A 13,731-nucleotide genomic window follows, 5' to 3' on the forward strand; every position below is an offset into this window, starting at 1 on the left:
GTTTGTAGGCGCTAATACGCGTTTGACGCCGACCGCACTGTTTGGCGCAATGCGTAAAGTATTCCAACAGTCTTGTAGGCGCTGATATGAGTTTGACACCGACCGCACCGTGTTTGGCGCGATTATCCGAACTCGCTTTAGGATAATCGCGGCATCCAACAATGGGGCCTGAAAGGTCCATGTTGTGTTTCGACGCAGTATGAGCATTCCAACGTTGTCTCGTTTCTTCCGATAAAATATTTTTTCTGAAAAAAGTTAAGGAAGTTCTTCGTTCGCTTTTTTAGATTAAATGGACCATAAAACAAGGTACTTTAAGCACTCTGATACATAGCTTACATTGTTGGACGTATTTTCTCAGTTTCAAGGCAATTTTGTGCTTTACATTCGAAAAAATCAATTCATCCTGGACCTTTACCACGGCAACAGGTAGTAGTAAACTACGTGTTGCCGTGGTCGCAGTTGCAGGATGAATTGATTTTTTCGAATGTAAAGCACAAAGTTGCCTTGAAACTGAGAAAATACGTCCAACAATGTAAGCTACGTATCAGAGTGCTTAAAGTACCTTGTTTTATGGTCCATTTAAAAAGTTAGAGGGGAAAGCGTGCCTTTTGGAACTCTCTCTACATATAAAGCTTTATACTCCACTCTGGAGGAAAGAAGGACACGAGTTTTGACTTACTTTATGTGGAGCGGTTGCGTCGATGCACCATATTGACCAGGCTGACAAGATCACCAGAATTTGTTCCATCGAGACGAATGTACTGGATAAACCTTGAATAACAGTAACACAGGATGTTAAAAATGCAAATGTGATAGGCAAGCAAAGAGGTTGTAAAAACAAAAATTATTCACCAATTATTATTTTGTTCAGGCAGATAGATAGTAATTTTGAGGGTCTTAACAGTTAAACTTTTTTTTAAAAAAAGTATTTTTGAATTTTAAATTTCTCCTTCATCTTCACGACCGATTTATAAGTGTGCGTCGGGGATGTTGTTGTGATGATATCACCCGTCATTCAAGGAGTCCAATATTACTTATATCGAGAAAATTGATCCATTCAGATAAAAAAACAGTGCCTACACGCTTAACCGATACGTATTCATTGCGCTGAGAGTAAAACTTGTTGCGTTGGGTGAAATTGTAGTTTTGCTAACTACAAACTACAACTGATTTCCTTGTCGTAACAAGATCTTACTCTACACATCAAAATTTCCCTGATTGTCGCAATTGAAACAATTTGACGGTGAAATTACCAGACTATGTATCTCGTTTGCGGCGTTTAAAAATCTCCACTCACATTTTATTTTTTTGAAGGAGATCAAATCAATATCATTCTTTACAATTTTCACGGATTTTTCTCCGCGCGAAGAGGAAAAATCACGGAGGTGCTCACGAATTGACGTAGAGTAGTTTTTCATTTAAATAATAAAGTATATCAGGAAGTCTGCGACGGCGCAAACCGGGATACGTGGTTTGGTAGTTTCACCGTCGAATTGCGTTGTGATAGGAAACTTTCGTTGTTACAATATATATTTTACCAGCGGGTCGATTGGTGGACAGTTACAGAACGACCCAATTGATGAATCCCTATTCCTGCGGGCTGATTGTTGAAAGTGATAGACAAAGCTATAGACAAATAAGACATGGGGAGTATGAAGCGATCATATTGGTTGAAATGGGTGGTTGCTACAGAAGGATGGAGAAAATGATGGACTAACTATAGGGTCTCTCGTGGGCTGCCATTAGTTAGTCTATTCCATATCTCATTTGTCCATTATTGTGATCACCAATAGGATCCCTTCATATAGCTTTTAGCCCGCAGTAATGCTACGTTCTTTATCAGAATAGTTGGAAAACGATTCAACAATCGGCCCTTTGGTGCGATAAAAGCACCTCCTTGATGCAACGACCACTTTTTCTGGTACAACGAAAAATTTTCTTTTTCTTCGCTTCGAGACGCTTCATCTTGTCACAAAGAATCCTGTTTATGTCCTGTTTATGTGCAATATTTCAAATGAGGAGACCATAAAAAAATGTGAGCAACACCAGTCGTCTTCTCAAATAAGCATTCACAAATTACGTCACATATTGAGGAAAGGGAGGGGTTATCGTCGCAGGTGATAAATGCAAGACGGAGAGAGGGTAGGAAGCCCAGAAATACATAATGTCAAGGAAAAATAGGTACAAACTGCTAATTTTTGGCAATTTTTCGACGGCTCGGGAGACATACTCGTGAATGACGTAAATTTGTTGGTTAAAAGTTGTCCAGGAGTGTCAAAAAACTCGTAACTAAATTTTTGGGAGGTTTGGATTTGAGTGACAGATGCGTGACTAAGGGAAGCATAAGGCTTGAAAGTTCCAAATTTTTGGAGTGAGGTAATGTATTATGAACGGCCTCCAAAGCTACGCCCTTGCTAATTTAAAGTAACGTATGAAACATACGACGAGGTTAACATATGACCTTGACTGAACATTTTGAAAAACGCATAAGATTCGCTGGAGACTCCTGGTGAAGGAATAATCTCGATTTTTCAGGAGAAGAACATACAATAAATTAAAAAATATACCCGAAATTTCAAGAAAATACCCAAAACTGGCCCACCACAAACAATAACTGTCAAAATCTTGTGGATGTCTTCGCAAAGCGCATGCTTCAATATATTACGACGAGTATGTTTACGTCAAAATTTTCAATCCTCGGTTAAAAAAACGAACAAAGGTTGTCATTTTCCTTTCCTTTGGCAAGATCAACATTTTTAAATGCACTGTTTTAACATAATTTCACACTCCTGGGTAAATTTTTGATGGTTGTTTACCATAGGTGTCATCAGAGGCAGTTGCCCATTGAACCACGTTCATGTTTAGAAGGACTGGTCCCTGGCATGCATTGCAAAAGAAGATATCACTGATCGAGGCACATAAGTCAAAGATGAATAGACGCTTGATATTTGTTTAACTCACCGTTTGTGCGCTGGGAAAGTGTGGAGCAGAGGAAAATTCATATAGCCTCCATTGAACCCGACTGAAAAATCGATCGCCGTATTACGTGCGACCCACAGCGCGCGGTAAAGGGATTGCGCGCGCAGGACCTCAACCCGCTTGGCCGCGCCACTGAGCTTAATGATATCACGCCTGCCTCGGCCGCAATAATATAAAACCGCATAACTTATATAAAAAGGCCGCGGGAATCTGTGGTTCTTGGCTGCGCTGCTGTGTGTATCTATTTGGTTTGTTTAAAGAGGTTGGAGTTAGGGAACAAATGGGATGTTAGATGAGACGGATAAAGGGAACACGGAATGGTGAGCCGAATGTAACCTTGTTTGCAAATTGGCCGCCGTGTGGCGGGTATTACAAGTGAACTGTGACCTTTCGTTTGTATGAACTGAACGTGCGAATTGGGAAACAGCTGTTTACCATGGAACTGTGGACACGGTCAATTTTTGCCCCAAAATGTGTGTTTTCTTATCAAAATTTCTAGCAAAACACAGTTAATGTATTGACAATTTCTTTTGTTTTTTTTAAAAAAAAAACAAGGGAAAACATACAAAGAATAAAAATTAAAAAACGAGAAATTATCCTTTGAGGTTCCTATTATACCCTGTCCACTTGAATTTTCTTCCTGGCAAAGGTATAATTAAAAGCAGCGTAGGCACATGTGTAAGATTTGTCGTCGGAAGTGAAAAAGAAAGAACACAGATTTTAATCAGGCGAAAACAACTAGAATCAACTTAACTACAATTCACATTTCTCAATTTCTTATTATGTATGATGCACTCTTTTAATAGAGAATTTAACAACAAACCGCTGTGAAAATTTTTGTTGATTTCCTCTAAATTACAATGAAAATACTCACAAAATTTCAATTTGAAATGTTGTTAGGCTTTTTGTTGACTAAATAAAATATTAGAGCAGATTAGACTACGTTTGATGTGGTTAGGCTGATTATAATAAAATCAGTCCAATTTACACTGAGAGGCTATGCGAAAAAAAGCACCTTAAGTTAAATCTTGACACTCTCAATTGCGTCTGAATACAACTATTCGTACTCGGTGGCTGTCTGTGCTGCATATCCAATTGATTGAAGGCGTTTTGGCTTTCCTTACTCGAGGGCCGGACGTACGAGACATTTTGCTGGCAAATCGTCAAAAGTGACCGTAGGATTTTATTTTACATCGAAGCGATGGAAAAGAAGTCTTATGTTACAGCTGACTCTGATTATTTCAATAGCGTTCCTTGAAAATGCATCTGTTTAGCAATGGGTAAATATTTACGCCAGCTAATTTTGATCCAATAAAACATTTGGACCGCGTGTAGCAGAAAAGAACCAAGCCACATCAGCTGATGCCAAATTTAACCGGGCAATTTAATTTTTTTTCAGGAGAACGTTTGCGTGGATTCTTTTGAAAATTTTAAGGAGTTTGCTTCGCACCATGCAGAAAATTCACTGACATTTGCACAAAAATCTGTGCAACCGTTTTCATGTAAAAAGTTGAATTGCCCGATTAAATTTCGCAATAACTGATGTGGCTTGGTTCCCTTCAGTTGAACGCGGTCCATTTGTGCACACGTTTTTGCCAAACTTCTGTGTGTGCAAGCAGCGGTTTCAGCACCAAAACGTATTATAGAGAACGTGCTGTAATTCGTTCCCCGTTGCCTGAAGTCAATGATTAGCCTTCAAATGGCCGGGTATGCAAAATGCCTGCCGTGACGCACGAATAGTGGTATCAGGATTTTGCTTTAAGTATACGGATTGATTTGAAGGCGCTCTTCTGTATCCATTGTGCGTGGCCTTGTACAACGGTGTTGACCAAAAAGTTCATAATTTTGGGTTTTAAATCGAGCCGCATATTCGTAAAATGCCGAGAAATATTATTTTGAAAAAATAATAAGATTGTCTTTGATCTCTACGTCTTATTTTAAGGAAGAGAGCGCAGGCGGTTGGATCAGATTGTGTATTTTAAGTTCCTTGGTTCAGTCATCGTATTCTGAAGCGAAACTGAAAGAGTCGCCGTTTACAAGATCGCAATTTACTCAAAAGCGGTTGTGAATTTAAAAAGTTTCGCACGGATAAAATGAGCTTTCGTTGATTAACTGTGAATAATCAAAGCTGAAGAAAAGGTACTTTGTCCATTGGTCCATTAGGAAAGCGTAAAGCATGGATGGATGGAGCATCGATGACCAACTAAATCTTATCTGATAAGGAATTTTAAGTGTGAAACCCTTTTTTCAGTCTTAAATGATCCAAATCCACCAACAAGTTTAAAACACTAATTGCAAAAATGCGTTTCTCCTGATGAAATGTCGATTCTTAGTGCCAAAAACGCGAATCTCGGCATTTCTGCCGTATTTTCTAACAGTTCGAGAAATTATTGAAACTGCTGATGGAGTTTGAAAAAACATCTTATTCTTGATATCCTCAAGAATTATTACCCTTCTAACGACAATAAAGAGGAATGCAGACAGTTTTTTTACTCTCCTGGAAAATCGTGTTTTCCGAGATTCGCACCTCTGCACTTTCACCATCGATAAAGTGCTTAAGTATTGTTTAATTAACATTTGCACAGGCAGTGATTGTGATTGTTCAGTCAGTAATTTTTTTTCTCATTAATTTCTTCACAAACATTCTCAGGTATATATGTTGCAGGCAATTAGCAATCGCCGGCAAATTGCAATCTATTCGTGTTTAATCAACAAATTAAATCGTTTTAAAGTGAAAAAACGAGATTGGAAGTAGGGATTATTATGCTTTGAATTCAAAGATACGTTAGCCTCTTCTTCTTGGATACATGGTGCCAGCTATCACACTCGCGAGTTCGTGAAATATCATCAATAATCTGTGTTAGGTTCGGTTAAGCAACTAAACTAACTCCTTGGCAAAGCGGAGAGTATCGCTGGATTTGAAGGCGTTCCAAGCTGAGGTCGTGCCTTGAATTTCTCCGCTAAAGAAACCTTTACTATATCGATGTTATCGTAATTACAATTTGACGAATTGACAAGTACGGAGCTTGCAAATTGCCGGCGATTGCTGACTCCTGCGACTTATACACTGATAAAGATTTCAGAGATATTTATTTCCATCTTTAAGTTTACATGTACTTTTCTCTCTTCTAATCAGCATGTGTGTTTCTTTTGATGTTTCTGGTGCATCCCTCGGAATTTTTGGATTCAACAATCGATGATCTCCCTGGACAACGCAAATCGTCAATTAAAAAATTGGGATCGTTCAATTAAACGGGACACTTGATTCTTTTGACTGAATCTTTAAATTATCTGGAAACTTAAATTTACCACAAATCCTACTCAACCGAAAACCTGATCTAACCCTGCTAACCAAAACTTTACTCAACCGGTGATCTTACCCACCGGAAACTCAAATCAACCGACCAATCGTCCGGCTTTACTTAACCGGAAATCGACAACCGTAACCTCTGCTCGAGCGGAAACGTGCTCCAATCGAAAACTTGACCCAACTGGAAATTCGATTCAACCTGAAATCCGACCCATCCTAAAATTCCAATTCACTGGAACCGTAATCCATCCGTATTCTACGTGACCGGAAATTAACCCAACTGGAAACTGTTTCCAACCGGTAACGTGTCCCTGTCGAAAATTTGACTCGACTGAAAATTTGATTCGATCGGAAATCTGACCGACTGGAAACCACAATCAACGGGATTCGTTGTCCACCCGAAATTTCACTTGACCGGAAATCGAAAATCTTAATATTTACTCGACCGGAAATGTGCCCCAATAGAAAACTTGACTCAACTGGAAATCGACCCGACCGGAAATGTGTTCCAACCCAAAATTTGGTCGATCTCGGATGGAGAATAACCAATTTCAATACCAATATATCATTGATTTTCCTAAAAAATCGCAAAAATTCGATGTAAGCGATTGATATATCGACTCGTTAACGTTAAATATCGATTATACAAGAAAAAAATAGGTGTCTGTGTACTGCAGTCATATTAGGTGCATTTAGTCAGCCATGAATCAAAAATGAACAATTACTATAATCTCAAAAAATCGTTGATTTTCCGTAAAGAATCTTAAAAAATCGATATAACCGATAGATATATCGACTCGTCAACAATAAAACTCGATTTTGCGTGTAAAAATACATAGGAACCGGTGTGTATAACACGTGTAAACAACGATTACAACCCCATAGACACATCAATTCAACATTAAAATAGCAAAAAATAAGGCCGCAGTTTGACCCATTTGCCCCCCAGTGACTCGAAAACGGTTTCTATACTCATCTTGAAATTTTTTCCTGAGTTTTCTGTCATTTCAAGCTTCCAATTTAACCTTGGTTCGATGGTCGAATCGAATACCGAAAAAGGGGCGAAATTTTGGGAGGCTCTTTCCCCGCAAAATCTGCTTATTTTTAGGCATAATCTCGCTCATTTATTTCTATTCAGAGCCTCATGTACAATCAGCTTAAAACAAGTTAAAGGCAGAGAAAGATGGGAGGTGTCCGCCGGTTTGTTTCATAGCAGACGTGACGGAGCCTCAAAATTAAGGCGTAACTTTAGAACTAAGGAACTTGGAAAGTAAGATCGAAACTTGCTATTGGTCACGAGAAGTATACTCACTTGCTCCAAACTACGAGGAACAATTTTATTGTTTCTCAAAAGTTAAATGTAAGAGGGAAATGAGCCGAATATTAGAAACCCTTTCAGTAAGTTATGACCGAGAGAAAATACGAGTTTCCTTTTGATTACGCTCGACCGACGACGACAATATTAGTTGAGTTTTTCTCAAAACTGAATCGAACTAATTCACAAGTTTTGGCTTCCTCCCGAGTGAGATAAATGCTCCAATTTTTTGGCTAATCTCATTCGCACACAGAAATCAAAGCATAGTAATTTTAGGTCTCACATATCAATTTTAAAGTGTTTAATATTTTTTACAAATAACACCAGATTCATGGATACAGAAAAAACAAAACACTAAAAATATGACCTGAACACTGTGAGTAAAAGGCTCTATCTACATTATCCTGTGGGAAAATCAAATCCAAAAACACCAATTGACATAGAATTAGAGTTTTAAAATTAACTGTAATTCTGATATACGCGGTATCACTGGCTTCGAGTTTATTTTTTTTAAAACTATTTTATCGTCCTGATATTTGCAGGTAGATACATTGAATTATATTGCACGGCTTAAGAGGGGAAAGAGAAAGGGAGCAGAAGAAGAAAAAAAAGAAGGCCTGATGTTTGATTATTTTTTAGTTAACGAAGGGTGTAAATGAAATAATAGTGGTAATTATTTTGAAAAATAACCGATCGTGCAGTAAATTTTAATTTGCCCTCTGAGGACATCGGTAAGTTGTCAGTCTGATAAACCTAGGCCACACTAAATAAATTCTAGCACACTGAATAACTGAACGTTTTCAAAGTTTTGCACTCCGAAGCTCCATTGGAGTTCATTTCGTAACTCTAATTCTGATCCTAATTTTGCTATTTCTAACTCTGATTTCCCCTTAGAAATAGAAAGTACCCATCGTTGTCCTACAATCATGTTACTTACAATATCCAAGCCACATGTGTATTGTTTTTACTTCCATATAGGTTCAATAAAAATTATGAGGGATTACGTGCTCTATTACCAGTTAAGAGGATCTTTTCAGCGAGATTACCGTACCAGTTGCCAACATGTGCACGGGTCACCGATTTCACCGTTCGCGATGAATTTGAAAAATCTTGATATCTTCACACGATATGAAAAACTTGGAATCCGTTCAGCCGCAGACTGCCGCCCTGCGTGGGTGTACGCTCTGTTAATCGTGTCATGACAAATGGATATAACCAAGTATTAGAGGGGCATAAAAATAGCTGTTATTAAAAGAAAAATTAACCCCAGTCCTTGAGCGCGCCCTGTCGCGAAAGCTCTAATCTCCCGTCGACGGAGAGAGGGAGGGGAAGGGAGGGTAACCCAAGGAAATGCGGGAGGGGGCGTGGGAGGGGTCAAGGAAGGGGGGCGTGAGCGGGGGCGGGGGTGCAGTATGAGTTTGGTCTAGTGGCGAGTGGAGCACTTTCGTCTTATCGACTTTTGTGCTTGCAAAATAACATATCCGGCACCCAGCCGCCTGATGTCGCGCAGAGAGAACAATTTGATCGTTTGAAGGAAAATAATGTGGAGTAGCTTCGCTGGGCCCTTTGCTATGCTGCCCTGCCAAGGAAGAACGTAATATGAGCATTCGGGAGTCGCCGAATTTCCTCCGTGTTTATTTTTAAGGAGAGTTATGAATATTTCTCCTAATTTTCGGATGATTTAGATCTGATTGCGAGTGGAATTCTCTGAAATGCTGGATGAAAAGAATTCACAGATTTCCCTAAACATTAGTATTTTATCGAGGAAAATTTGACAACGCCTGCAGGTTCATATGGCGTTTTTCCTTGGTACGGCCGTATGATCACATAGCCTTTGGCACTACCAAAACAAGGCAAACGGGAACCAATATCGTATGGAAATAGAGCAAGGGAAAGGACGCGCATGGATGACGGCGCAGAGATACGACTATTCGTGCTTGATGGATGTCCGTGTTGCGTCTGCAAAATTGAAGGCGCGATGACTTGATGCGTGAACTCGCAATTCTTCGTTCTATGCTGCCGATGAGGTGCCAATCGGAATAGGCAGAAAATTTTAAAAACGAGGCCCGAATACGTCTCTTCTGTCTTTTGTCTGTGTTGACACTCCATTTTTTCTCCTTTTTTTCAATTTGATACCTGATTCTTTTTTTTAAGGATGTATTTGTATACCTAGATCTATAGCTCGTATTTATAGGCGGTGCTCGCGTTTTCAGCAAGCCTCGAATCACTTTGATCCAGTTTGGGGATCTAAAGATTAACTCTCTCATCTCTTAATTTATAAGTTAAAAGCCCCGCGCTTCAAGATATTAGGATACATTTTTATTTTATTTTATTTTAATGACAGTCTTAATATATAAAAAAAAAAAAAAAAAAAAAAAAAAAATGAAATCAGAACTTCGTATCTCAACCAGAGTTCAAACTAGTGTTGTGAGATCAACAATTGAGTCCTGACATCGAATTTGTTTTTCATAAATTTTGAGACGTGCTGTGTTCGCAATTATGAATGTAAATGAAACGGCAAAAGAAGAAAATATTATTACCAGATTTTGAAACTTCGAACTGCACTTTCGAATCTGCTTTTGTGATGAGTATCTAGTAATTAGCAGTCTTTTTGGTTAAGATTGTCTAAATGGGTGACAGATTGCTCACGACGTTGCTCTCCGCAGTCAACGATTGGTCATTTCTAGAGTTGAAAAAAAAATTCTTCTCGTAATTTAGGCCTCAAATTGTGTTACTATGAACATCACATCAACTCCTCGAGTGAGCTCATGTTAACGCATTTTCCATCGGTAGGAAAGTCATTTAGCTAAAGTGAGTTATTTCGATGAATTGGCCTTTTTCTTTTGGTCGATTGCGCAAGTATCAATTCAGACTATACGCACTATTACATACGGATCGTCACGCTAAGCTAATGTCACACGATCAAATTTTGCTATCAATATGTTAAGGTCAAGTGCTGTGATTGGTCCAAGTCATTGAATAAGCCAATCACAATATCTGGCCATATTTTGATGGCTAGGACTGATCGTGTGACATTAGCTCCAGACGAACAGTTCCGAGCAGCGCGGAATTCAGCCCACTGTGTGTGGGTTACTCTAGCAAGCAGCTCTGACGTCAGCCAGACGCCTTGATCGGCGCGCCAACGCAACCCGCATGACGTCACCTCCTGAGTGCTACTGCTACCGCGATCAACAGCCGCTTCAAACAGGTGTTTCTCGTTTAATTACCTCCTTTTCTACATATCCTCTGATAAGCGTGCATGGCTTCCTTACTCGGGCACTTAAAGCTGAAAGCGTAGACCGACAAAGAGCTGAGCAGAAATAGAGCTTTCATTATTTATAAAATAATGGAAGCCTTGCATGGAGCGAGGCTTTTTGATTTAGCTTACTAGACGGATTCTACTTAAAGTCGCCTGAGCACATCTCACGTTCCTTACTTTGCTTTAATATTTTATTTTTCTTTCGACGGAAGAAGTAAGCAACATAACATCTTGAAACGATTCCGCGAATCTTCCATATGCTAACAAAATTTCAAGGCAGAATGTTGTTTAGGAAAATGAAATTTTCCGGAAGGTGTCTGTTAGGAAAAAGCAGACATCATTTTCGGATGTAGCGATAAAAAATACAAGGGGATACAACAATATCATGTCTAAAATTGTTTCCCTTTTTCCTAATAGGAAAGTTTTCTCAGGCAAGCGACAAAATCTGCCTATTTAACCATCATGAAGAACCATTCATCTTATCCACTTTTCTCACATGTAACATTTAGAGTAAATTATTTTTTCTAGTTGTTTAACTGGGCTCTCTCTACGCAATTTGGGCTGCTAACGTTGGGAGTGACTTACGTTTTCCAATTACAAACCGTCTATTCAGAAAATAGAATGTTCCTGATAATTCTTTTTTGGGAGCTTAAAGAAGAAGCATTTTTTGAGAAATTTAATTTAAAAAACGTTTATAATGGGTGATGGAAAGGACCTAAGGTCATATTTTCTGCTTTGGTAGTTGAAATTACCTACTTAACGCCCCATCAATTGTTTAGAAAAGTGCATTTTTATTCTCAGCTCTCAATACACAACTAACGGATAACGTTTTTCGTTCAACGTTCATTTTATCAATTACACTGATAAAATGATTAAACTAATTATCTTTGTCTTTATTATAATCAACTTATCTCACTATTATTTATTAACTGATTAAAAGTTAAAACGTTTAAACAGTTAAAACACCGGTTACGTAAATGTGCGAATTTCTGGGTTGTCCTCATCGAGAAATGCGAGACAATTTTTTAAGCCTGCCATGGGAGTATCCCTACGTATTTTTGACCGGTTAATTCAAAAATGACAATAGTTTTTCCTACCATGCTGTAGTCTTTGGAAAATCCCATTTTCCCCATAAATCAATCATGCTATGCTAATGCATCACTGAACGCTAAGATTAGGCATATTGAATTAATGGTAATAACTCCTTGGATGCAACTATTTTCACCCCACGATCATGTGTTTTGCAGATGCGGAGTAATGAAGGCGCGCTGACTTTTTTTACCCTCATGGTGACGAGCGAGGCGCGCTGTGTTCAATCTAGAGCAGAGTATTCTACGTAATCTCGCCGAGATAAAGCAGAAAGAAGCCCCTTAAATTCGTTGCTTTAAATGAATAAATTTCAACTCTGAGAGCTATGCTTGCAATTTCAATTTCACCCAAGTTATAAGCCTGAAAAAATATGAAAGCAATTTCAAATTCTGCGTTCAGCTTTCTCTACCCAGTTACGTGGAGGATGTTCAATATGTAGGTTATCAAGATAGAGGCTCTCTTGAAATTAAATTTTTACCTCCTACTGCCGGGAGCTCAGTTGAGACCAAAAGTTGAACATAAAAAATGAAAAAATTGTTTTGAGAAAATTATGAGCCTCCCATGTATTTTTTCTTAGTGTCGCTCCGTAATTCCCTGAGCCTTGGAAAAACATTTACTCAGGTGCTGACTTAGCTGTCAAATGGGAGGAACCATCCACAGATATGACTACCAGAGATCTGGAACCTAGAATATCATCACCTTGATTCTGGAAAGTACCTGACCACAGTTGGATCAGGACTAAGTATAGACGCTAATATGAGTAGGTGATTTGTGGACCTATCTGAAAAAGGGGTCCAGTATGGTATTGTGGAATTTGACATGTTTTTTAGAAAAACTATTGGACATTTTTGGTTGCTGTTACGTTTTTAGGTGCCTGATTTTGTCAATATCATCCCATTATACTATACTTTTATCATGCTATTATACTTATTATACTGCTTATTATATTATTATACTTATATTATGCTATGATATAAAATCATGAGGGTAACGTGTGAGGATCTGTGAGTCCGGACCCAGCCAGACCATTTCAAATTATTGTAATAGTTATAATATGAATGATTAACCTACTGGATATTCCATTCCAAACTGTAGCAAACTACATACTTCGTCAAATATAGATCATGGATGGCGGTAGCCACCTCCGGACATAAACTCGACAACAGCGTTCTCTTCGACATCTAATGACTTTTTTCAACTTTTTTGACTCTTTCGGCCGTTACATACCTTTTAATTTCTTCTGATAATTTTAGTTTGTCAAAAGCAGGTTGTTTCCAACTCACTGACTTAGTTGATTTTTTGATAGGATTTTTTTTTAAGGATTAGTCGTTTGAACCTTCATAAACCTACCGAAATAATTATTTCGAAGCATGTACAGTTTGTTTGAAATATGTAAACATTTGGGTCCCATTTTATTCTATTACGGCTGTTTGATTTCAGAATGTGTCCAAAATCTGAATCAATAAACTGCTCAGAATATTCCGAAGTATACATATGTAATAGTATAGCCAATGACTAAAATCAGCCAATGTTGGACATTGGCCAGCCACTGTTGACAATGACAGGTCATTTCCGCCGCTATCGACTTTGGCTGATTTCGGTCATTGGCTATATATCTAGAGAAAGTCAATCTTTAATTGGACGTATTTATGCTGAAAGGAACTATGTGCATTGTGCATACGGTTTTCGTGAGACATAGTTCCTTTCTGTAAAAATTCGTTCAATTGCGAAAGAAAGAGGTAAAGTCATACCTTTTTTTTAGGGAGGTAATTGACTTGC

General features: G+C 38.4%; 1 protein-coding gene across 2 annotated transcripts in view; it reads right to left on the reverse strand.

The window, feature by feature from the left end:
* 7B2 (Secretogranin_V domain-containing protein 7B2) overlaps positions 1-8,750 on the reverse strand; it is a 40,748-nt gene extending 31,998 nt beyond the window's left edge. The window contains exons 1-2 of one of the 2 annotated variants that reach the window (XM_019042269.2): positions 8,621-8,750; positions 680-771 (exon numbers count right to left, since the gene is read on the reverse strand). In XM_019042269.2, coding sequence (XP_018897814.2) covers positions 680-748 — 69 coding nt within the window. In that variant the 5' untranslated portion in view covers positions 749-771; positions 8,621-8,750. Of the gene's footprint in view, positions 1-679; positions 772-2,961; positions 3,115-8,620 lie in introns of those variants that run through there. The other variant, XM_019042270.2, reaches the window with a different exon arrangement.
* Positions 8,751-13,731: the final 4,981 nt, after the last annotated feature.

Source organism: Bemisia tabaci, chromosome 3 (assembly GCF_918797505.1).
Source record: "Bemisia tabaci chromosome 3, PGI_BMITA_v3".
Lineage (NCBI taxonomy): Eukaryota > Metazoa > Arthropoda > Insecta > Hemiptera > Aleyrodidae > Bemisia > Bemisia tabaci.